At 30.4% G+C, this 27438-nt stretch overlaps 1 protein-coding gene across 1 annotated transcript; it reads left to right on the forward strand.

The window, feature by feature from the left end:
• Nucleotides 1–272: 272 nt before the first annotated feature.
• Nucleotides 273–22633, forward strand: mRpS28 (mitochondrial ribosomal protein S28). The gene is made up of 3 exons (XM_075362875.1): nt 273–621; nt 17525–17646; nt 22195–22633. The coding sequence occupies exons 1-3, from the start codon at nt 391–393 to the stop codon at nt 22364–22366; spliced, it is 525 nt and encodes a 174-aa protein (XP_075218990.1). The 5' UTR covers nt 273–390; the 3' UTR covers nt 22367–22633.
• Nucleotides 22634–27438: the final 4805 nt, after the last annotated feature.

Genomic DNA, 27438 nt, shown 5'->3' on the forward strand with positions numbered 1-27438 from the left:
GACCCCGGTCAATTTTTATCTTAAAGAAGAAAAACCAAAGAAACTTTTTAATTTTAACGATAGTAATTTTTTCCTAAATTTTTTAAAAACTCTTTATTTTAACCCTATTATTTTTATTTTCAAGAAGGTGGAATTGGAACAGGATCCTTAAAATGGATTCTGAAAAAAAACTTAGACAAAAATTTTGGTACTTTAATTATGAAAATTGTAATAATCATTAGTATTGGACGTGCAGTTCTTAGTGCTACCATGATCTTATACAGATCGGTTGTGTTCCTAACTAGTGTGATCGTATTGGCAGTACATACTTATCAGATGTTTATCGTGTTGCATCGCTAACAAATTGGTCCTTAAGGTTATCTAACTTGACTCAGTTTTGGTGGTAGATCGATGGCGTTGAACAAAAGAGTTTGTTACATAGTGAAGAATTTCTCACGTGTTGGTTGTCAGTATTTATTCAAATCCCATTATACTACCGGTGAAACTGAGTCTGATATTAAAAAAAAGCGTACGAGTGGATTTGCCCAAGCGTTTGAAAAGTATACGAAAGCATTAGATGAGAAAGAAAATACGAAAGATGAGCCATTTGCTACTCTTTTTAAAAAGTCGAAATTTATAGATGTAAGTTTATTTTAAAATTCGTATTATAATTATCAGTCTTCCTAGTTGGAGGTTTTTTCGTTTATTTGTAAATTACTTAAATTTTCTATAAATAATAAACAGAGTTCCTTGCAGTATAAAAGTTTACAGTTTCTATCCTGCCGAATTTTTCCACTTTAACTCAGGGTAATGTTTATGCATGGTGTGCCTTTGAAGTCATGATGCTATTTTAATTACTGTGACTAAACAAAAGTGATAGGCAAAAGATGAGCTCCAAACTTAAAGAGAAGACCTGATTTCGCTTTTTATTCCGTGAATTTAAGTGTCAGCTTTATGAGTTTTTGTACACATTAATTTGGTAATCCAGTTTCTATCATACTCTACTTAGAACAGCAGGTATAACATTATAAATGATAATAGTTGCCATTGATTTAGTTTTAGGTTGTGCATTATCATTTTGCTTCACATAACCCCAATAGTCCAGTGAAATAAAAACAGGAGATTGCAGAGAATGTTTATTTCATTATTAGGAAAATGTTGGTAATTCTGAGTAATTAATTGATTACCTTCAATTTTGTTCATGATTTAATATACCATAGATGTGCCTAGGTTCAGGAAAACACAAAATCTAAATGTCAGAAAGCAGGTTAGAACAGCAGATGACCAGAGCAAGGTCAAAGTCTGCCACATTATTAGTACTTTAGTCAATTAGCTATCACTTCATTTTGTTGACAGGGAGTTAGTGTAAAGGTTAGACTTTTGTTGAGAGAGATTAGGGATAAATTAACAAGATGTGGGAATATGTAACAGCATTTCTTAGGACAATTGGCTGGATTTATGTTTCTGTAGTGAGAGACTGCACCACATGCCCTGGGATGTCATGTGTGTGATAATAATCACCTTACAAAGAACACTGTCAGTCATCTATGGCTGACTCCAAGTCTGACTCTGATGACTATTAAGGTTAATTTATAGTTTATTTCTTTCTCACAAGCTTTATCCTTAACCTAACTTTAAATCTAACTGTAATTATAGCTCTAACTTTAACTTCAACTCTAACCTTAATCCTAACCTCTTCACAGATCAGATTCATCTGAACAGGTCATCATAACTCACAAAACTGATTGCTAATTGACTACATACTGATTACATGGCATGAACTTTGACCTTGTGGGTCATTACTGTCCAAACCTGCTTTCGGATACTTAGATCCAACGCATAGTTTTCTTTATCCTAAGCATACTATGGTATATTAAAGTATGAAAAAATTGAAGGTGATTAAGTAATTGCTCAGAATTACTGAAATGCCTTATTTAGGAAATCATGAACAGTTTGTTTTATTTGGATGAGCTACATCCTGTTGAAACAAGACAGTTTATCTACTGTTTGGAGAAGTACAAACATTTCAACAATGATCAAGGAATTATATATATATATATATAAGCTGTCAGAATAGATTAAAAAAGAAATTGTTAATTACTCATACTTAGTCTTGCATAGAAACATAACATAAAATCTACTTTTGAGGAGTGTTCAATGAACTCATGTGGATTTCTATTACTCAAATCCTGAAATTGTCTAAAACTGTGCACAGAAATATGAAAATGGCTTTGTCATTAAAAATCACCATCAAAAAATTTTGCCATTCTCATTGAGAATATTGGTAATAAATTCATATTTCTTAAGGTTATTTTTGTAGTTACTATAGTTCATATCCCTGGAGATGAAACCTTTTTAACACCTTATATACAGATGATTTATAAGTGAGTTCACAAAACTGTCTACACACAGATTTTCTGGTACTGCAAAGATAACTTACAATGTGTCCCATATTTTCATCACCAAAAGACATCCTATTTGAACATTTCCTACTTATGAATAAAAGATTTTCTATCCCAACCTAATGTTATTTCAACGAAATGCTTTTTACTCTTTGCATCTTTTATCGATTTCAATCTTCAACAATTCTGTTCTTAGTGTTATGTGCATGATCTTTCATCAGACACTATGAATCTTAAAATGACTCTTTAATTTAATTTTTGTTTCATAAAAAAAAAATCATTTTTCCTTACAAAGTGACCGTACAGTCATTTTATATTTAGGTCAGTTTACTGGCTTGACATAAAAAGTTTTGTTTTGCTCTCAGAAATGTTAAATATACTTTTTAATATCTAAAATAATATTGTTTTAGTATTTTAATGATATAAATATATAGGTATTGAGTCTGGTAACAAATGTTTTTTTTTTGTCTTCAGTCATTTGACTGATTTGATGCAGCTCTCCAAGATTCTCTAGCTAGTGCCAGTTGTTTCATGTCAGTACACTCCATACATTCTACATCCCTGACAATTTGTATTAAATATTTCAAATGTTTCCTGCCTGCACAAATGTTTCCCTTCTATCTGCCCCTCCAATATCAAAGCGACTATTCCAGGATGTCTAAAGTTGTGACCAATAAATCTGTCTCTTCTTTTAACCATATTTTTCCAATGCTTCTTTTTTCATCAATTTGCTGCACACTTCCTCATTTGTCGCTTTATCCACCCATCTGATTTTTAACATTCTCCTATGGCACCACATTGCAAAGGTTCTTTCCTTCTCAGGTACTCAATCGTCCAAGTTTCACTTCCATATAAAGCCATGCTGGAAACATACTTTCAAAAATGTTTTCCTGACATTTAAATTAATTTTTGATGTAAGCATAATATATTTCTGATTGAAAGCTCGTTTTGGCTGTGCTATTCATCATTTTATATCGCTCCTGCTTCGTCCATCTTTAGTAATTCTTCCCAAATAACAAAATTCTTTTACTTTCATAATCTTTTCTCTTCCTATTTTTATATTCAGTGGTCCATCTACATTATTTCTACTACATTTCATTACTTTTGTATTGTATTTGTTTATATTCATGCGATAGTTCTTGCGTAGGACCTCATCTATGCCATTCATTGTTTCTTCTAAATCCTTTTTACTCTCGGCTAGAATTACTATATCATCAGCAAATCGTAGGATCTTTTTCTTTTCACCTTGTAGTGTTAATCGGAATCTAAATTGTTCTTTAACATCATTAACTGCAGGTTCTATGTAAAGATTAAAAAGTAACAGGGGACAGGGAGCATCATTGTCGGACTCCCTTTTTTATTACTGCTTCTTTCTTATGCTGTTTGATTATTACTGTTGCAGTTTGGTTCCTCCAAATGTTAGCAATTGTTCTTTTATTTCTATACTTGAACCTTACATTTTTTTAAATGGTGAACATTTTATTCCAGTCTACATTATCAAATTGCTTTTCTAAGTCTGTAAATGGCTATGTTTGTTGGTTTGCTTTTCTTCAATCTTCCTTCTACTATTAATCTGAGCGCTAAAATTGCTTGCCTTGTCCCTATACTTTTCCTGAAAACAAATTGGTCTTCTCCTAACACTTCTTTCACTCTCCTCCTAATTCTTTTGTATAGAATTGTAGTTGAAGATCTGTGATGCGTGAATAGTTAAGTTAATTGTCCTGTATTCTTCACTTTTATGTGTTCCTGCTTTCTTTGGTATCATGGCAATAACAGTCATTTTGAAGGCTGTAAGTGAATTGTAGTCTTCTACAGTCTCAGGTCGACCATTTCTGAGATGTGTGGTTAACCCAACCACCAAAGAACATTGGTAACCATGATCTAGTATTCAAATCCGTGTAAATGTAACAGATCACCAAGCTTTTTCACTAAGCTTCTCCTTGTCTTTTCTGATGCTTACATTCCAATCTCCAGGTATTTTAAATTTTCATCCCCTTTTATGTCTTAAATTGCTTTGTCAATTTCTTTGTATACACGCTACCTCATCATCATCATAATCATCATCATTATGGGCACTTGTAGGAATATAGACGTTAACAATCGCTAAGCTTATTGAGATATTCTACTCTCTTCCCTATCTTCTAGTTCATTACAAAACCTACTCGTGTGTGTCCTTTGTTTGACGTTGAGTTAATTATTCTAAAATCACCTTACCAAAAGTCGTTTTCCTCTTCCCACCGAACCTTCCTAATTCCTACTATGTTTACATTTAACATATCCATTTCCCTCTTTAAATTTTTTTAACCTACTAACCTTTTTTTTAGACTTCTAACTTCCCATGCTCCAACTCGTACAATGTTATTTTTTAATTTTCTGGTGATCCCTTCCTTAATAGTCCTTACTTGGAGATCTGAACAGGGAGCTAGTTTACGTCTGGAATATTTTACCAAGGAAGGTGCCTCAGTCTTTGTTACATGAAAATGCAGAGAGTTACATTTTCTTGAAAAAAAAAAAGAGCTGTAGTTGTCCATTGATTTCAGCTGTGCAATACTCAGAAGATTGAGTGATGTTGATATGGCTAAGTCCTACTCACTTATGCCCTTAACAACTACTGAAATAGTTGCTGCCCTCTTTCAGGAATCATTCTTTAGTCTGGCCCTCAACAGATACCTGCACGATATGGTTGCACCTTCGGTCCACCTATTCTGATCACTCAAGCCCCCTCACCATCAGCAAGGTCTTGTGATTCATATAGGGAGTTTTTTTTTGTTTTTGTCTTCAGTCATTTGACTGGTTTGATGCAGCTCTCCAAGATTCCCTATCTAGTGCTAGTCATTTCATTTCAGTATACCTTCTACATCCTACATCCCTAACAATTTGTTTTACATATTCCAAACGTGGCCTGCCTACACAATTTTTTCCTTCTACCTGTCCTTCCAATGTTAAAGCGACTATTCCAGGATGCCTTAGTATGTGGCTTATAAGCTTGTCTCTTCTTTTAACTATATTTTTCAAATGCTTCTTTCTTCATCTATTTGCCGCAATACCTCTTCATTTTCCACTTTATCCACCCATCTGATTTTTAACATTCTCCTATAGCACCACATTTCAAAAACTTCTAATCTTTTCTTCTCAGATACTCCAATTGTCCAAGTATCACTTCCATATAAAGCGACACTCCAAACATATACTTTCAAAAATCTTTTCCTGACATTTAAATTAATTTTTGATGTAAACAAATTATATTTCTTACTGAAGGCTCGTTTCGCTTGTGCTATTCAGTATTTTATATCGCTCCTGCTTCGTCCATCTTTAGTAATTCTACTTCCCAAATAACAAAATTCTTCTACCTCCATAATCTTTTCTCCTCCTATTTTCACATTCAGTGGTCCATCTTTGTCATTTCTACTACATTTCATTACTTTTGTTTTGTTCTTGTTTATTTTCATGCGATAGTTCTTGCATAGGACTTCATCTATGCCGTTCATTGTTTCTTCTAAATCCTTTTTACTCTCAGCTAGAATTACTATATCATCAGCAAATCATAGCATCTTTATCTTTTCATCTTGTACTGTTACTCCGAATCTAAATTGTTCTTTAACATCATTAACTGCTAGTTCCATGTAAAGATTAAAAAGTAACGGAGATAGGGAACATCCTTGTCGGACTCCCTTTCTTATTACGGCTTCTTTCTTATGTTCTTCAATTATTACTGTTGCTGTTTGGTTCCTGTACATGTTAGCAATTGTTCTTCTATCTCTGTATTTGAACCCTAATTTTTTTAAAATGCTGATCATTTTATTCCAGTCTACATTATCTAATGCCTTTTCTAGGTCTATAAACGCCAAGTATGTTGGCGTTTATAGAGGGAGTAACAAATGGAATGTTAACAAACTGCAAGATAACTATTAACTGTAATATGATACGACTATTTGTAGTGTGATGTTATCAAAAGTTTAATTCTCCTACTTGGAAGTAGTGTGAGTTTTTAAAACATCCTCAAAATTGCTGCTGTTTTTCTTTTTCCAATTAATTATTTTTACATTACATTTTTTTGAAACTTTTTTCATGTAATTCATTTCTGCATTGTACAACTCATGTATTTCTTTTATTACTTGGAGGTAACTGTACTTTGTTTTGTTCACATTTTGTGTAGTCTGTATGTCCACATATTGTATCTTATTTTCTCACTTTTTAAAGTTATTGTCAATCTTATAATTAGAGTTATTCATTATTATTATAAGATTTGTATTTAATTAAAATTTAAAAGTATTGAAATTGCTTTCAAAAATTCTCTAGTGTCAGTATTGCTTTATCAGATTGTGTTTCTAACTATCCCCCACATCCAGTTTGGCCACTCTTCCAGGTTAATCTATTCATATTACATTTTGATTTGATATTGCTGCTTCCAGCTTATAATCAGTGATCACCTAGATTAATGATTTGTTAAAGGTGTTTGCAAGTTGTTCATTTACTTGTTTGCAGCTTGTATTGAACATTTACTTGGACATACGTGATGTGATACTTTCATGAGATTTCTTGAAACTTTACTACATTCTTTTTCTTTATGAGGTTTGTTCAGAAAATAACTGAACTTTTTTTTTTAATCTTTATAATTAGTTTTACAGGTTATTGGTCCTCGTCCCCTTCAAAGTACTCCCCTCCCCTTTTCACACACTCTTCCCAGCAGTGTTTCTACTTCACAAATATAAATTAAAAATATAAATTTAATTTTAATTTTGACTACGTAGTGATCTGAGCCTGTGTCTATTCCTCAGAGGACGTTTACGTTGTAGATCTCCTTATGGTGGTCGAATCATGGTACCTATTACTAATAGGTAGCTTACTTATGAAATCTACCTAATACAGATTTAAAGATAAATTAATTTACTCACATCTGCTCTCTACATAGAAACCTTCTCCAGTTATACTCTCGTTGTAGCACCGGTAGAGTCCGTCAAACGCTCTGGAGAAATCACTTTGCGGGATCGCCTTCAACTGCTCGGTGCACGCCCTTTAGATGGCCGGAAATTTGTCGAAAAAGCGGTCTTTCATTTTCAACTTGAACAGAAAATAATCTGCTGGAGCCAAGTCGGGTGAATAGGGCGAGTGGTATATGACGGAGGTTTGATTTGCGGCTTAATAACGTATTAAAACTTTACATGTGTGCCGGGGCATTATGCAAGAGAGTCCAACTGCTTGGATCCCGGTACTCGGGCTGGATTCGATGAATGCGACGCATCATTCATTACTTCAAATAGAATTTAGAATTCACGGTTTGGCCAGTTCAGCAAATTCATGATGAATTAGGCCCTTTTTTGTCGAAGAATGCAATAAACATCGTTTTCAGTCTTGATTTTTGCTGCCTGACTTTCGCCGGTCTTATGCTTCAGGACTAAACCAACCAGCGGATTGACGCTTCGTTTGCGGATCATATATGAAGCACCAGCTTTCATCACCAGTTACAATTGTTTGCAAAAAATTCGGGTCGCTATCGGCAGTTTTAGAAGTCTTGAGCGCACGAAAGACAGACGCACCTGGTTTTGTTCTTCGGTCAAGAAGTGTGGAACGAAACGAGAGCACACCTTTCGGCCGTTCATTTTTTTCTGTAAGAGTTGTACATACCGCGTCTTTACCGATGTTTAGCTCTTCTTCTATGGCCCGCAGGGTAAGATGAGGTTGTTCGAGCAGGAGCGCGTGCACTTTCGCAACATTTTCGTTGTGAACAGCTGTTGACCGCCTCCCGCTTCGTTCGTCATCCAACAACTGTCTACCGACTTTAAACTGCTTCCACCACGTGTATATTGTAGTACGAGATGCGGCTTCATCACCGAACACTTGCTATATCATAGAATAAGTTTCAACGAAATATTTTGAAGTCAACACAAAATTTTATCGCACTTCTCTGTTCCATGTCGCGAGTTCGCACAAGGTCATATGAACACAACATACTTGGTTGAATATAACTTGAGTGACGAAACGTGATGAAATTTTGCACACACTCATCAGACGTCGTATTACGTAGTTCCTTGGGTGTCCGAGAGATGGTGCTAATTGTATCGACTACAGAAATTTAGTTCGGGAACTTTTCAGACCTACTTTGTATAGCTTTGTAGATCCTATATCCTTGAGATTCCATGGGATCCTGATTGTGTTTCTTATTTCCTGCAGACCTATGATGAAAATTTTGTGTTGATCCATTAGGCCAGTTATTATTTTTAGTTTACCAGTTTCCACTCCGTAGTGAAGGGCGTGAATCTTGAAGCTTAGCACTATGTCAACTGAACCTGCTCCAGCCGACATTCTTTTATCCACCTAGCTTAACATTCGGTTCGCTACGGAACCATCTTTATATTTATACACTATGAAAAATTAGCACTACTAATATTTATTATAATTATTATTTCATTCATGTTAATATTGATTATGGCAAGAATTAATAGATTAATATTAAATAATATAATAAATTCATTTTTAGTTGATAATGTACAATTTTATACCTTATGAAAAAATCTTCTTGTTTTTCAGTTGATATTGTGCTGATCCAGTAAACTTAAAAATTTTTTGTTTTTCTTTGTTCCTTTTAGTTATTTCATATAGTTGAAATTTCTGCATAGTAGATGAGAATGGAATGCAATAATTACCTAACTATTCCTGCATTTCTTGTTTTCTTGTATTGGATATGGGTAAATTTTCTTGCAGTGACCTGTGATAAGGTATATTGCCTAAAATTATGGAATTTTCTGAAAAACTTTTCATCAGCCCATTTTAAGTAATTATTTGCATTCATGTGATAGTCACCATTGTTGAACTTGCTTTCCAGGTTAATAATGTGTTTGGAATAAATCCCATTTCACCCCCAGCATATATAATAATCAATCTGCTATGTTGCCTATGCTTTATTATTTATTTTCTTATTAATAATTATTTTATTTTATTTTTTAAATTAAGTTTCCATTGTTTGGCTTTCATTTATGATTGCCCAAGGCTCAGTTATACATATGAACTTGGAATGTCAAAAATATTCAGAGTGAACTGAAGAGTGAAGTTATCACTCTTCTATTATGGAAGAAAGGTAAAAACCGTGCAGCAATAATTATGAGAAACTAAGTAGGAAAACAGGTGCAGAAATAATATTATATAAAATAGAATGTTATATAAAATAATGTTAAATGATAGATTAATATCAATAAGGACTGGAATGACTAAAAGATTTAGTTATAGTACAAGTATAAATGCCAACATCAAATTATGAAGAAGAGAATATTGAAGAGATGTATGAGGGTATTGAAGACGTAATAGAATTGGAAAAGGACTGTTGTAAGGTACTGGTGCTGATGGGAGACTGGAATGCTGTGGTCAGAAGTGAAGAGGGAAGTGTGATATGAAAATCCGGCTTAGGGGTAAGGAATGGAAGTGGGAACAGATTAGTAGAATGCTTGCCCATGACCAAATAATAGTAGATATATACTTTACTGTAACAGAATTGTCTTATCACAGTTTTGTGATTAACCAAACATTAAAGGTAACAACAAAAAAAAAGAGTTTAGTTATTCTGTTATATTCATACTGTTATGTAATTAAGTTGACGTCTGCTGTATTTAATTCTTGAGAAAGTTTTGAAATGATTCTTCATTATGTGAATTACTTATGTTATTATGCATTTCATGTTTTGCTGGACTGTCTTGTTTGAATTTGAATTATTTGGTGGCATTATTAATAATAAAGTTTACTAGTCAACATCACCAATAGCTCATACCCAGTAATGAAACTTTTTTTCAAGGTTAGACATGCTGGGGATGCAATGAAGATTCAAATATATAGAAAAAAGAAGTGATTTCTTAGTGAATCAAAATTTTATGTTACTGTTGAGTTCAGCTAGAAAATGATCAGAGTTAAATGATTCTCTTGTTTATAATGAATAAGAAATATGCTTTTTCAAAAAGATGTTGCTTTAAAATTTTTTAAACTTAAAATGTGAAAGATTAAAATTAAAAATGTTACTTGTATCCTATTAGAATGATTAAAACAAGGAAAAATTTTCAAAACAATGTTTTTAAATTGAAAAAAGGATCATGCATTTAATTTAATTTACTTAAACTATATGTGGATTGTAAATATTGTTATGACACAGATATGGTAAATGTACAAAATATATTCCAAAAAAGATCAGACTTGTGAAATAAAAATTTCATTGATCTTTTAACAATTTTTTAAATAGACTTCACCCCTGAAGTAGTCCCCATTGCTGGAACTATGACCATACCAATGTTTTTTTCATTTTTTTATGTATCACTTTTATGGGGATGATTTGGAGCTGTTATATCGTATATTCCTCAGTCTTTTATAATTTGAAAACTATGTCCTTTCAAGGTTACCTTCAATTTGTAGTACAAGAAAACATCACCTGGGGTCAAGCTGGACAGTAGGGTAAGTTAGGCATAATTTTTCTCTTGTGATTTAGCAAATAATGGTGGTTAAGAAGTGGCACATGAGGTGATGCGTTGTTATGATGCCACATCTAACTCTAGGTTTTCAAACACCTCTTTTTGTATACAGCATTCCTCATAACTTCCATGTAGCACTCCTTATTTACTTCTGATCATGTGGAATGAACTCATAATGGACCAAGCCTTTCCAGTCAAAAAAAAATACCACCAAGAGAGTGTCCAATGTAATCTTCATGTATGACTGATTCAGTCAGGCTTTTTTTTAGTCAGAATGATCCTTTCCTCACCCACTGGGATTAATTTGTATTGGTTTCCTCCGTTGTAACCATAAATTCATCTTCTGTTATAATATTTTTCTAAAAAGTTTCATAGGCGCTGCACGATGAAGATCTATCGTGCAGTGCCTTAAAATATTTATGAGCTGTTGTTAACATGATACTCTTTTTGATCATTGATGAGCAAACAAGATATGAATTTTGCAATGGTATGATGCTTGTTAAGTTTTCATTTTAAAATTGTGTGGCATGATCCGATGCTGTGCCCTCTTCTTCAGCAATATCTTGGACAGCTAAATGGCAATCTTCGCAAACTGCATCAATTTATTGTTTGTTAATATGGAAGGTCATCTGGGTCTGGAAACTTCGTCAGTGTGTGTTTTTTGCCCTGTTTAATACTATTGAACCATTCATAGTGGTGCAGTCTTTCTCAAATGCTTGTTGAACCATTTACATATTCTTCTGTTAGAAGAAAAATTTTACTCTACCACGTTGTTCTTCAAGATCTTTTATTTTCACTTTTAAATTTCTAAATTGCCAAATGGTGCTGCATTTGTAGAGGTTGCCGCTTGTTGGAACACGCTTGGAGCATTGGTTGGCATGCTGTTACAAAAATTAGGTCATTTTTTGAACATACACATAAAAAAAAGAATAGTTTTACTGTTACTGGAGTAATCTGGTCAGATAATTATATTTTTCTTTGTTCACACAAAATCAGAATTTTAATTTAAATGTATCTGCAACTTTGTGTAAAATGGAAAGTTAATATTTAGTTCGACAAACTTAGGTTGATATGATTTGTGGATAATGTCTTTTGTTAATTTGTATTAACATAAATTGTGTTATCTTTTATATATTATTAAATTGTTAGTTAGGAATGGAAAAAATGTTTTCATTCCAGTAGAATATTTCATTTTTTTATTAATTTAAAAAAAAATAATCAACTTAAAACATTCTAAAAATTCAAATGATTTTTATCTATGTGTACTGTAAATGTACGTACAAATCTGTTACTGTTTGCTGTTGGAGTGACTGCAGTCAAGTTGTGATTTCAAACCCCCAATCTGAACTAAAATATAGGCTACAAGAATAATGATTTTGTATGGTTTCTCACATTTAATTTGTTAAAAGTTTTTTAACAAATATCTTTCTACTGTGGTACTGCTTTTGTGGATATTTACTCCTTTTTTTTTTGTTGATATATTTATTCCTTTAATAAATAAAGGTTTTCAATCTTAAATTTACCTTTTTTATAGATTGGGAAAAATTTATGTTGATCTGTAATTCAAATTTTGAAATTCTTGGAAATCACATTTGTAAAATCTTATATTATTATTTAAATAGACAAAATAAAATCTCAATTTAAATTGATTTTATGGCCTTAAATATTCGATATCCTACTCATTTATGTGTACCCTCACACGCTAACTCTCTCATCCCTAACTGTAATGTCAAAATAATTTTAAATAAAATAGACTTAGGTTATGAACATATTAAACATAAGTACAAAAATAATGGAAGGACCAACTTAAAAAAATAATTTTAGAATATAATTGTAATAATTATTTTAAAGTAATACATTTTTTTATTACATAGTAATTATTTATACTAGTCATATTATATCTATACTGATTAGCCTGCAGCTTAGTAACTTACTATGTAATAACCAAAAGATCTTATTTTAGTTCCCAGTTTCTTTTCTCATAAACTTGCAATATTTTTATTTTATTTTAATTATTTTTTGTTAAATAATTATTGCTCATTATCCTTGTCCAATTTTGGACCAATGGTTTTGCAGTTGTTGACTTATCAAAGTAATAGTTATTTCAGACAGGAATGGTTTACCCACCGGGTTGGTCTAGTGGTTAACGCGTCTTCCCAAATCAGCTGATTTGGAAGTCGACAGTTACAGCGTTCAAGTCCTAGTAAAGCCAGTTATTTTTACATGGATTTGAATACTAGATCGTAGATACCGGTGTTCTTTGGTGGTTGGGTTTCAATTAACCACACATCTCAGGAATGGTCGAACCGAGAATGTACAAGACTACACTTCATCTACACTCATACATATCCTCATTCATCCTCTGAAGAATTATCTAAACGTAGTTACCGGAGGCTAAACAGGAAAAAGAAAGAAAAAGAAGACAGGAATGGTTATTTTAAAAACATAAAAAATCAGTTAATGTATGTGTGTTTATTTTGATCAAGGATATACGTAGAGTTTAATATTTCTGCATCCTGAATTACACTGTAGTCAACTTTTCATGTCAGCGACATCATATTGTGACCATCAACGACAGTCATTCATCTGGAGCAAGAATTTATTTAATATATATATATATATATATATATATATATATATATATATATATATGTATGTATATGTATATGTATATGTATACCAATAGCACTGTTCTACTGATATTTCCACTGAATTTGTTTATATAAAGTGTATGTATTGGTATTTATAAACATTTGTGTGTGATTATTTTATTTTGATAACTGTTAAATAATTTTTAGTTCAACAAATTAATAATCTGCACTCAAGCAACATCTTTTATGTAGCATTATGTACTATTGTATTACTTTTGTAAAGGTGATAGCATTATGTAATATTGTATTACATTTGTAAAGGTGATTAATTTAATCACCTTAAACTTAATCATTACTTAAACTAGATTAATTTATCTTTAATGAATGGAATCTGATACTTTGATTTTTATGGTTAAGCATTTATTTATGTTTCTGAATATCAGTATTTTCTAAAGTCTTAATATCTGAAAAAATTAACATGTTTAATACTAGTGGTAGCAGTCTTAGTAAAACAAGAAACTGAAATTGATTTAATACTCTTTTCCTAAGGTCAATACTCACCTAATAAGAGCATTTTTTTTATTGATATCTAAACAGGACTCTTAATTTATGTTGTTTTTCAAACCTGTTACGAATGCAAACTAAAACTTGATTCTCTGAATTGCTTCCAATGAAACACTAAATCTGATGTCAAAAATTGCCCAATATGTTACCAAAAAATTCAAATAAGGATTCTCAATGTAATAACAATTTTTTTTTAATACTTGCACAATATTTCAGATTAGAAAATGATGCAATTTTGATTTGTTGGGTGTTATGGAAGTCTCTGGATATCTTAGCCAGCCCGTTGAGTCGAAGGCTGTAAACAGCTATGTACTTTGTTCTTCTAATGAGCATGCCTGTATTATTACATTCTAGATTACTAGGCAAGGATTTGTCGTTAATTAGAGCCGACATCAAAAGTGTCCAGGAAACAGTATTGAGATTAATTAGCATTAATATGTAACTTTTTTGATGTGAGCTCAAATCAGTGGCTTCCCACAGGGGAAGACAATCACTAACCTGTGTCACACCTGCACACAAACTAACAATAGATTACTTGCTCACAACAAAAATTATGAGAGGTTATCTCTAAAGTAAAGACGATTGCATTGTAAAAAAAATTATTCTGAAAACTCTATAAAACCTTTTTTATTTCTCGTAAACTACATACCTTATACTATTTCTCTATATAATCGTCAATTAAGACTATAATTAAGATATTTATCTTAGCATTACACCAGCTTCAATATACCCTCGTCGTATTTTTCTGCCTCCAGTCCATTTAGCCACTGATTAACAGCATTTTTAAGTTCATTGTCAGCTGCGAATTACTTATCACTCAAAAATTCCTTCAATTTCCCAAACAAATGGTAATCAGAAGCTAAGTCCGGACTGTATGATGGGTGATCATACAGTCCTGTAAATTTCCCATCCAATTGTTCTCAGTAAATCACGTGTCGGACCTGCATTATCGTGCAGCAGGACGACGACGTCGGTCAGCCGCCCACGTCGCCGATTTTGAATGGCGCGCCGTAACTTGCGTAGAGTTTCGCAGTAGGCTCCTGTATTTATAGTCGTTCCACTATAATGAATGATTTTATTAAATCATGAAATCAGTCAGCAGTATGCCAAACCGATCCTAAAAGACTGTGTGACTGTGATCAGTTTGCGTCCAAATGGATGTGGCTTGACCATTGTTAGTCTGGTTGGTGATTGAGGATGAAGCCATTAACTTTACTGCCGTTTTTTCTGTGCTGTGTAATATGAAATCCATGTTTCATCGCCGGTAACAATCGAATTAAGGAACTCATCACCTTTTTCTGTGTAGCGCATGAAAAATCCCGAAGCAGATATATTCGGATTTTTTGTGACTTTCCGTTAAGACGTGCGGCACCCAACGTGCACAAACCTTTATGAACCCTAAATGGTCATGAACGATGAGACCGATAACAGCTCTTGAAATTACAGGAAAAAGAATGGCCAGGACGGAATTCGTTGAACGACGATCTTTTCTGATTTCATCATCGACGCGTTTCAAGAAGTCCTCTGTGATTATCGAGGGCCTCCCCGAACGTTCTTCATCGTCTACATTAATTCTGTTATTTCTAAACCTTTCACACCATTTTCAGACGTTTCTTTCATTCACTACATTATTACCGTACACAGCAGCCAACTGCCTATGAATTTCAGCCGACTTAACGTTTTGATGGTTTAAAAAACGTATGACCACGTATTCCACAGTCGACGGCAACATCAATTTTCCTGTTCATTTTATAACGTAACAACTCACACATAATCAAAGATACTACAACGTGACAACTTATAGACAACAATGCGGTGTGTACATTACTGGCGTGACCATGAACAACACAGATTCGCCGACCTTAAGGAGAGAGATTTATTTCCCAGGGGTCTTTATTTTAGAGATATCCCTCGTATATAACTAACACATAGCAAATTAGGCGTATTAATTATTTAATAAGAATAATTAACATTACTATAACATTATTTACCAACAAAATTTTAATTCCAAAATATGAACTGATAAAATAAATATCTAAATTTATTAAATTATCTTGTAATAATTATATTCATTTTAATGAATTCATTCATAACATAATTGCACTCGTATATTGTAAATAATAAAATAGATTAATCATATGGTATTACGTCAAAATGTCATAGTCAGGATTGGAAACTGAAATTTAGGATTTTCAAGTGATGGTGCTACCAGCTATTAATTATAATCAGTTAGTAAATTAAAATTAATTATTATATTATAAAAAATGTACGTGTAATTTACTTTTTATGAATAAATTATTACCCAAGTACTATCTCTCATTTGCAGTATAGACTGCTGCTAAAGCTTGGCTATATTTTTCAACCATTGTCAAAACTGAATTGGCTTTGCTACAACGAATCTGAAGAAATATGATGAGCAGAACAAATGCACTTTTAAGTACACTTTTCTGAGGATTGAAAAATTGGTACATGAATTAAGTACTAGAGTTATATAAAAGCTTTTATTACCATCAGATGCTTTGGAATGAAACATATATATATATATATATATATATATATATATATATATATATATATAAAAAGCTAAATTTATATATATATAAAAACTAAAAGTAAAACTCAGCAATCCACCACAATACAGAATCTAATAATATTTCTTATTACTTCTTCATTTGTAGAAGTATTCTTCTTCCGTATTATTACTTCTTCATTTGTAAATCAAAAGTGCTTTTGAGGATTTTTCCTTATTTTCAGTTGGTAAAAAAATGAAAAACTTTAAAATTATACATTAATAAATAAAATTATTACATACATAGTGTAAAATATTTAATTAAAGATTAAAATTAAATATTAAAAATTCTTAATAACAAACATTTTTTTAAAATTTCCTATACATGTTTATGGCTAGCTGCTACATACAGTACTGTCCTGTTAATGTTAAAATTACAGGATAGACAGCAATAAAGGAAGAATTGATTTTACTAAATTAATATATACATAGATTTATATAAATTGGGAAGTTTATATTAATCATTAATTTAATATGGTGCAGGTGGTTTTTATTAATTTGATATTATTTTTTTTAATTTTATCATGAATAACACTAGTTTTCATTTAATAATATTCAGATCTAAGAATCCAGTTTGGAAGAGTGAAATACTATGAACATATTCTTACCTAATTGATTAATTCTTTATTTTTCAATTGAGGTACCTAAAAATCAGTTCTTTTAAAAATAACACTGCATTTTTAAAAATTATGTATTATGAAATTAATTGTTTGACTTATAAAGCTGCATTACTTTATTAGTCGAATTTGAAAAAATCTTTTAAATTTACATGCTTCTTTTACTAAAAAATTCATGTTATTTATAAAAGAATTGATGACGGCAGTACCTCTGCAAAGTCATTGAAAAAGGTGAAGCAGATACCTTACTTGTACATTACTGCTTAGTTTGATTCATCAAATTAAATGTTATCTGGTGCGTTTAGATGTTAATATCAGTTGTTAATCTAGTACTGAAAAAGATATTATTTTACAGTTGGGTGATCCTGAAGGTAAAGTAGTATCTGGAATTATATTTCATGTGGTTGATGATGACTTGTATATTGATTTTGGATGGAAATTCTACTGTGTTTGTCCTCGTCCTCAAAAGAATGGAAGGTATTTTGTTACATATAGTTTCCTTTGCTTTAAGTATAAAACAATTTTAACTGACTTATGTTGTCGTTAGTATTATTGATTTTGTTTGATTTACTATAATTATTTATTACTGTTTACACTAGTTGCTAAAATAAAAAAAAATTATACTATTTTGAGTTGAGGAAAAGAGATGAAAATGACTTTTTTGTCTTTGGAAATGTGTTTTAAGTACTTTTATAAATTTTATTTACCTCCCTATTTGATGTTAGTTTATTGTAATAATAATCCAAACTCCCAAAACAATAAAATTGTTGAGGTTTCGGCAAGAGTTTGCTGTCAGTTGAAAACATCAAAAATAAAAAATAAAAATTCAACTATTTATTTATTTATAGTTCTTCAAAAAGACATTGTCTGAATCAAAAGTACAGATGTGTATGAAAGGATAATGAATATTGTAACTACATTAATAATATTAATGTAACTAATATTGTAACTAAATACAATACTAATATTGTAACTAAATGATAGAACTTTTTTAATACAAAACAAATATGAAATCATAGAGAAACAATTGGAGGTAAACAATTTTCTTTATACACTTGTATATATACTTAATAACACAAATCATATAATAAAAAATTCATCAAATTTTCTCAAATATGTTAATTGAAAATGCAGAAGCTCTTGCTGGCTCGATTTCATACTTCAAACTTCATTCCCAATGCAAATCATATGGGTAATCATTCTCTAGTTCTAAATCCTAATTAGTCATTTATAAGAATTTTAGTGGTATAAAATAATTTGATGCAATTTGGGGGAGTATCATGCAAAATAATGTACATCTTAATTTCTACAATTATTTTTTAATTTTTCTTAAAAATATACTTAAAAAAATGGCTTGATCTATTATTTTCAATTGATGACATCAAATGATTCAATGACTGAAAATAATTAATTAATTAGCTGAAAAAATATTAACGGTTCGTAATTTCTTTGTTTCAAAAATTAATTTATTCTAGAAAAAATGTTGCATAATTTAAAAATAGCAAAACAAAACGTAAATTTTGTTCACAAAATTGAAATATGTTTAATAATTTTTTTTATTCACAAAATTAATTTTTTTCAAGGTAATTAATGCACAATTAGAGGCAGTATGATACTAGAGTAGTATGATAATTACTGGTAGTATGATACTAGAGTGTGGGATTAGAAATGATTTTGTCACTTTGAATTATCAAAATATCAAGGAAATATTTTATTAAAGTTAAAGTTACATATGATTAATATTTTGTGACTTTTTAACCATTGGGAACCACTTGATCTGTTCATCAAGTGATATTTTTATTGAAATCAGAAATTGATTTAGATTTTATAGAATTTTTTCAACATAACTGACAAAGTTGAACTTGTTTTTGAGATTTTAATGCATTTGTGTAGAACAATAAATAATAATGTTAAGTGTAAAATATTGAAGTTTCGTTCAAATTCATTCTTAAAAGTATGAAATTGGGCCAGCAAGGGTTTTTGCATTTTCAATCAATATATTTGAGAAAATTGACATTTTTTATTATTTGATTTATTTAGTAGTTGTATAAGTATATAAAAAAATTATTTATCCAATTATTTCTCGATGATTTTGTATGTGGTTTGTATTAAAAACGTTCTGTCATATAGTTACAATATTAGAAGAAGAATAAAATATTTAATATTTATGAATATGTAATATTCATATATGGGAATAAAATATTTAATGGTGTATGTTGTATTTGAGAAAATGAAGAAGGAAAAATATATAACAATAGCCTTTCACAATAGCTTTTCACAAAATATATTACAACAGCCTTTCCTACATATCTGTACTTTATTGATTCGGACAAAGTCTTTTTGAAGAACTATAAATAAATAAATAGTTGAATTTTTATTTTCGATTTTTTATGTTTTCAATTGACAGCAAACTCTTGCCGAAACCTTAACAATTTTTTTGTTTGGAAGTTTGGATATCATATGTTTTTTGTTTTCTGGTCAATCTTTAAATTGAAAGTGTTTTTATTTTTATATTTATAAAAATTCTGTTATCTCTCGTGTGTTTGCTAATAACTTTTCGTCGATTGTATTCACGTATCTAATAAAAAATAAAATTTGTTCTAAAACTAAAACAAACGTTTTTGGAATTTCGTGGCCAACTTTTTTTTGCAATTAATAAATCATTAGCTTCAGTCCAATTTTTCCCAATTTTGATCATGCTACTATAATGTCCTTTTATTGACTGCCCATGATGAAGTATTGCACTTATAACTTTATATTTTTCTGGAATAGTGTGCATGCGTCATTTTTTATTAATCTTATTTGAATGATAACAGTTTTCCTAAAGAATTCTATGTATGAAATCTGTGTTTCCATATTCAGCACATATGAATTAAATCTTGGATACTTAAACTGTTATTTTTCTTTGAACTATCCGTTTTGATATCTATGTGTAAAACTAAATTATTTTGTTTGTGCTCTGAAACATATTTACATTTATCATTTTTCACAAATAATCGTGTATTGGATAATGTAGTGTGTTCTATAATTTTCTTGAAAGGTTCAACTTTGTCAATTAAATATGTGAAAAATTCAACAGAATCTTGTTGTCGTTGAATAATGAAATTCTCATGTACAGATTTTCTTATTTCTATTATGTCTACGTTTGCTCTGTTTGTATAATTTTTAGGTGACGTATGTAATATATGATTTTTCAGTAATTTCAGGATCTCATTCTTCAATAATGCACAATTAAACAAACATTGAATAACTGAATTAGCGTAACACGAAACTGAATCACCATTAGATCATCTGTGCAATTCTCTATCTTTTGCATGGTTTATATCACTTGCATCATTCGATTCTTGGCACTCATTGATATGTTTAGGCATAACTCAAATATCATCCTTGACTTTTTTAAATTCATTTTTCCCTCTTCAAGAACTAGAACATCAGTGAACTAGAAGAAAAAGCGACGTATGCTTGACCAACTGTAAAAATATTATTACCAGCATCTACAAAGGCATTTTTTATTCATTCCTTGTGATTTATATACAGTAATATTATAGCTTAAATATATAGGAAATTGTTTCCGCATGATGAAACTGTCTATAAATTCAAATTTAACACTTATTCTTTCAACTGTACGTTCTTCCTCAGAAAATAAAGTCATCATTACTTGTTGAACATTTTATCATCAAAGTTTTTTCTTATATTTTTTGCAATGCCTATGGTACCATTAACAAATCCTTGAGATGCATCGATATTTCTAGTCAACATGACTTTAGCAAAAATTTTTATAATGACCTTAGGTCATTAAATTTTTAATGACCTTAAGAAGACCTCCAGTCATAGAACAATTTTCATCATCTGATTTTAAAGTTTTATGATTTTTTTCCTCAAATAAGTTGCACAATCTTAACGAATCATCACCTAATTCAATTTCTTCAGAAGAGATGCGTCTTAACATTTCAGATTTAATGTTTCACACATGTAATGGGTTTCTAGAAGACATAACTGTGGTAGTTTATTGATGTAATTGCACAATTCGAGCAAATTGTTATAGTAGTTAGTATTTGTAAAAACAAATTTTCTAGAATTAAGTTGTTTTAGATTGTCATTGTTCAAGTATCCGCCAATTCTAATTTGAGATAGCAATTTTGAATATTCTAAATTGTTTTTTTATTGCACATCGATAATCAAGTCATTGTAATGGAAAGAATCTTCCATAAATCAAAGGAACTCCTAAATATTAGTTAGTTTCATCAAGTAATTTGGATTGTCACACACTGGTTGAAATTACAACAAATCTCCAAATAATAAAATGTGTCATTTTCCAAACCAGTCATCTTGTTCATCAGAAGTGTAGAATATTTCACATAATCTAAGATTTGTATATATGATTTGTATTATGTTAGATATCATCAAAATTTCATCAGTAATGATTAAAGGTGTTTTTCAAGTTTTATTTTATTGATTTCAATGCCATGTCTGACAACGATCTATATTTTGGACTAGCATCATGTTCTACAGGCAGTTGAAAAAGTCTTTAGGTTGTTAGTCCTTTGATGTTATGCACAGCGATACCAGTTACAGAAACACTGTTATTCAATTGTTGTTTAACCCAACACCTTATTGCATGGATAAGAAAACTTTTACTGGTCCCTCCTTCACCAGTAACTGGTTAATAATAAATAAATAATTTTATGTTTATATTGTTTTTGCTAGTGAATTGAATATTTTGGAGGGCTTTTATGGGAAGAAAATAAAAGTTCAAATTGTGTCATTGTTAAGTGACCATGCATTAAACATATATATATATATATATATATATATATATATATATATATATTTTTTTTTTTTTTTTTTTCTTATTGTATGCAATATATAGTACATGCTATTCAACATTATTCACTCCACATGGAATGAAAGTCATTGGTTTTTTTTTGTTTTCTTTTGACTTTGTTTCTTATTATTTGATGTTATTGTGAACAATTAGTTTTATAACAATATAATGATTATGTTTTATACTATTTTATATTTCAGTGACTATGTTAGAGGCTCTAAGGTACGTCTTTCAATAAAAGATTTAGAATTATCTACCAAATTTCTTGGTTCTGACAAAGATTTAACGTTACTTGAAGCAGATGCTATTATTATAGGTCTCATATCTTCACCAGCAAGATCAGCGGCACTGCAGCCATCATCCTTGACTTAATCTATTAATAAGTTTCGTTTGTTGGGCAGAAATTTTGTGAAAATTTTAATTTATTTATGTGTTAGTAATCAATTTTTGTTTTGTAAAATTTAAATAAGATTTTTTATTAAAAATTAATTTAAATAAGATATTCTTGGCAGAGATTAATTATCCATTACCCTTTATAAATCTAGACTCGTGGAGTCATAACCATGAAACAAAAAATATTTGTTAATACAAAGATGTTATTTGTGTAATAGTAATAAACAGTTATTTTTAGGTGTTTAATTTTTAATTATTGATTGGTTAACCTAATTGCTTTAGCCCATCACATGTTCTAAAGCATTACTACTTGGCTGATTACTCATATACATCTCATACTTGTTCAACACTACTTTTCAAGATACAGTTATGAATAATAAACCTTGTAAAAAAAGAGTTTCATTTCTATAAATGAGCTCAAATAACTATGTAGCAGAGAAAAAAAAATTGAACACTTAAATCACAGAGAAATAGAAGGATCAATTCAATCAATGCAGTTACTTTTAATGGTTGCAGTGTAAGAGAGTACTACACTTCATTTACATTCTTACATATCATCATCAGAAGTAATACCTTACGGCGATTCCGGAGGCTAAGTAGAAAAAAGAGAGTTGATCTCATCAGCCATACTTCTTGTCAAGTCATACTTGTTTATGGGTGAATGAAAAGTTACACAAGCCTGAATTCAGAATTGGGAAATTTGCTTTTAGGCTGGTGATAATGGGTGGGTTGGTAATGCTTGACCTTGTAGCAATAATGTAACACCAATCGAGTAATCTCTTCCTATTTTGTCTGTTGGTGGCAAGTGTGCTATAAAAAGACCCCTTTCAAATGTTTTATACAATAAAAAATAATGTGCATTTATTCTTGAGAGTTATATTTAAATCGTAATCATTTTTAAAATGCCAGGAACTTTTGCTGCAAATTTTCCTCTATCAGACATATACAATAATTTTATGAACAGTTGCTCAGTTTAGAGAAACCGATAGTGTAGTTGTATGAAAACAGTACAGCTGGCCAAGAATTTAATAAATTTTTACATGTTCATCTTAAAAATCAATAAGAAGGTTATCTCAGTAAAATGTCAGTGGATCGTTGTATGGAAGTGTCCGCACAGCTAGTTCTAAAGAAATTAAAATTATGTCCTTACCGTATTCATATTACGAATTACGAGAATGTGGTCATAGAAAAAGACTGTTATTGAAAATAATTTGATTTTGTTTGTGACAGTATTTGGATCTTGGATAATACTTTCTTTAGTGACAAGGAATGGTTTCATCTAAATGGATATATAAACATCAGAACAATCAATATTGGAGTGCAGAGGACCCTTACATTTTCCCTGAGTATATTACATTCAGAAAAGGTTGGAGTTTGATGCTCACTTTCTAAGAAGAGAGAATGGGTTCAATATTTCATCAAACTACAGAAATAGTACCTACCATCTGAATGCTACTAGCAGAATATAACTGACTTAATAACATTGCTAAAAGAAGATGAACACAGTTGTTAGCAGTAGAAAAATGGTGCAGCAGACTATCCACACAGCAAATAACACAGTATTGCTGCTTATGTTAATTCTTTGGGGAGAAAGTCATTTCCTATGATCTATGGCAACCTACGTCACCAGATTTATATCCCGTCGATTTTTTCTTTGGGTTATTTAAAAGAAAATGAGTTCATAAATAATCCTTACACAATTGATCAACTCAAACAAAATGTTAAAATTAAAGTACCCCATATCAGAGCTGCAACCATTAAAAGAGTGGTTGCTAACAGGAAGAAAGATGGATGTCTTTGTAGCTGTAAATGGAGGAAATTTTGAACATTTATTGTAACAAAATTACTGTTAAGGTATGAATCTAATTTTTTATCTTAAAATTTAATAGAGATTTCTTTCACACATTGGTTCCCACATATGTTTTTCCTGTAAAGGTTGTGCAATTTTTCAAATTGCCGTGTACTTTCCATCTTAAAATTATGAATAATATATTTTTTCTTACCTAAAAGTATACAAACCTCAAGTATATACGATATAAAACTGTTTTTTTAACAAGATAATGGGAGGAAGAATTAATAAATTTTATTAAAAGAAAATAAAAGTTTAGCATAAATTATGTTAAGAACTTCACATATGCTCTACTGAATGACTCATTTAGTTTGATAATAAAAACTTTCTTGGAATTTTTGTCAAAATTGAAACAGTGTATCAAGCAAGTATTTCATTGACTTAGCACAGCAAACAATTTCATTACTTTTCCAGAATAATTAGTACACAATTCACTGTGTTATCTGCATAGTATGAAAACTAGAGAAGGCTATTTATTCAAACCATCTTTTGTTATACCCTTTTATTTAACTTGCTTGTGCACTGTGTTGTGTGGCAGGATGGTCAGAATTTTGTCAGCAATATTTTATCTACTTCCAGATGAGATAGAAGGCTAAAATTTTGCATACATGGTTGTCAATGACAATGCATTTTGATAACAAATAATTCCATAAAAAAATCTATTTTCATAGAAAATTTGTTTGCAAATAATGGAAATTCAAGTAACTGCGTATCCATATGAAAGACTAATACACAGTGCCAGTCAGCAGTGCTTTCTGCTGCACAAGAAAATGAATAGCTTATAATGTGAAGATTGGTTATATTATATTATATACTGAGTTATATAATTAAGGAGTGAAATTAATTTTATAATAATTTAATCTATTTTTTACCATTAATTTTGTGAAATTGTGTACAACTTAATATTTTTTATAATTTTAAAATTTCAACTTTTAACTTTAAAATGATTTATAAGTACACATGTTTTTTACAATTCTGGATAAGTGGTACATTAACCATTGTACTCATATATTCTTGAACATTCAGAACTGTATTAAACAAATGTAATTTATTATTTATTAATTGACTGTTTACAAGTTAAAAAGTTATACATTAGAGTATCATAGGAAAAATTTAAATCATATTATTAAGTTTAGAATCGATTAAAAAATTTTCTAAAATAAGTTGTAATATATGTAGCATTTTAATTGGATAAAAATATGAAAGTCAGAGAAAATTTTCCTTGTATTATTGAACCCTATTGATATGGATAAGGATTACAAAACTATGAATTTTAAAATAATTTTTGAATGGGTGATGGTCAAACGCAGATAGTGATAAATGATTGTAAGGAACAAGCTTGGGAAAATGATTGTGGGTGGTGGTAATACAATGTTTAGAATGCATCTACAGGATTAAGCTGGCCAAAGTAGCATATGTGTTCTAGGGAATAAATTTGAAGTACCAGTACATGGAAAATTAAGAAATTCTCTGTAGGTATTTTTGTAAATATGCTTACAAAAAATAGAAAGATTATAAAATTTCATTATTGGTAGCACAAGCTGGGCTTTGAAAAGACTCATCCAGTATTATTTAGGTTATAAACAACTGCAGGGATGAAAGTAATCTCAGATTTTACAAAGTTTGTATTTGTACAAAAAGGGATTTTTTTGTGATGCCTTAACATTTGTGTTTTTAAAATTTTCTTATCAAAAAGCATATTAAATAAAATTGCTTTCATATATTTTATGGAAATAGAGTGCACGCTTATGTTGTAGGATGGATCAAGAATGTATGTCGAAAAATTTACCTTTATGTAAATCTATTGTATTAATAAATGTAATATCATATAATGTGACTTGTAATAGACTCATAGAAGACTGAAATAAGACTATGAGGACTGTCTAAAAGAAGTGAGGAGCTTGGTTATGTACTGTGTACAGATCTGCTGAATTGTCAGGAGCCAAGTGTATCTGTACGGAGCTGCTGAATCGTTAGGAGCCAAGTATGAATTCGATTGAAGCCGAAAATCTTTAAATTTTAAAATTCCTAATTTAAATGAAAATTAATGTTTCTCATTAATAGTGAATTTTAAATAATATGAATGAAACCTAGGTCTATACAAAGGTAACCCCCTTCTTTACTAGTACTAGAAAGTACCACATTTAATATAATCTTGCATTGTCACAGTTTTATGTAATAATAATTAGCAGCACTTGAATTCTGATCAATTCTCTACCTTTGAACAACATGATTCCAATTTTATCACAACAGTAATTTGATTAGACGTAATGATTTTGTTCATAAATTAAATTTTTAATGTATCCAAGAATATTATTCTACTAGAATATCTTTACACCATATTGAAATAAAGCAATTCATATGGAATTAATAAGCAGAGTATTAACTACCAAAACATTCATGACTGTGTTTCTCAGTGTAGAGAATGTAAAGGGTTCTGGCAAAAAATGCCAGAACCTATTTTTACGATGATGCATTAAATTCTATTGGTGAACTTTAATTTCTAAATAATCAAGATCTATTGCTAATAGTGACACATTATACCTCACAATTGCCAGATTTTGGTGAGATATAGCTGCTAAGTAGATATAATCTCCACTGAGTTATGAAAATGCCTTTCTCTGACGTGAGTCTTACTAGCAGTCTCCATCCTGACCTGAGAGTTCAAGGGTTGAATTCTTGGCAGCATATTAATAGATAATTCAACATACATTTTATAAATTGTCAGTATATCAAAAGTTCTAAGCAGCAAAAGACAGAACTTTTGAAATGAACAAGCATATTTTTTTTTAGATAAACAAAACTGTTTTATATATCTGAGTATCACTGATTAATTTTCTTTTGTTTAGTTTTAAATGTGTTCATTCATTTACAACAAACTTTCAGATAATGAATGAATTAAATTTTTAATAAAATACATTCATCTGTATTTGAGTCTTACTATTTGTTAAATTCTGTTAATATACTTTATTTAAAAAATGTATAAATATTAGGGTGAGTGAATAATTATCTGGAATGCAGTTAAACTGTAGTCTTTATTTCAATTGAAATGAAGAACATATATTTTTCAACATAGCCCCCTTGATTTTCAACGCACTTCTTTCACTACTGCCAAACTTCTATATACTCTCAGAAGAATTTCTAGTTTCACAACCATAAATGTATTGCTTTCTTTGGCCTGTTAATGTCTGAGTGGACCAGA

Source organism: Lycorma delicatula, chromosome 1, assembly GCF_047948215.1.
Source record: "Lycorma delicatula isolate Av1 chromosome 1, ASM4794821v1, whole genome shotgun sequence".
In the NCBI taxonomy this organism is placed as follows: Eukaryota; Metazoa; Arthropoda; class Insecta; order Hemiptera; family Fulgoridae; genus Lycorma; species Lycorma delicatula.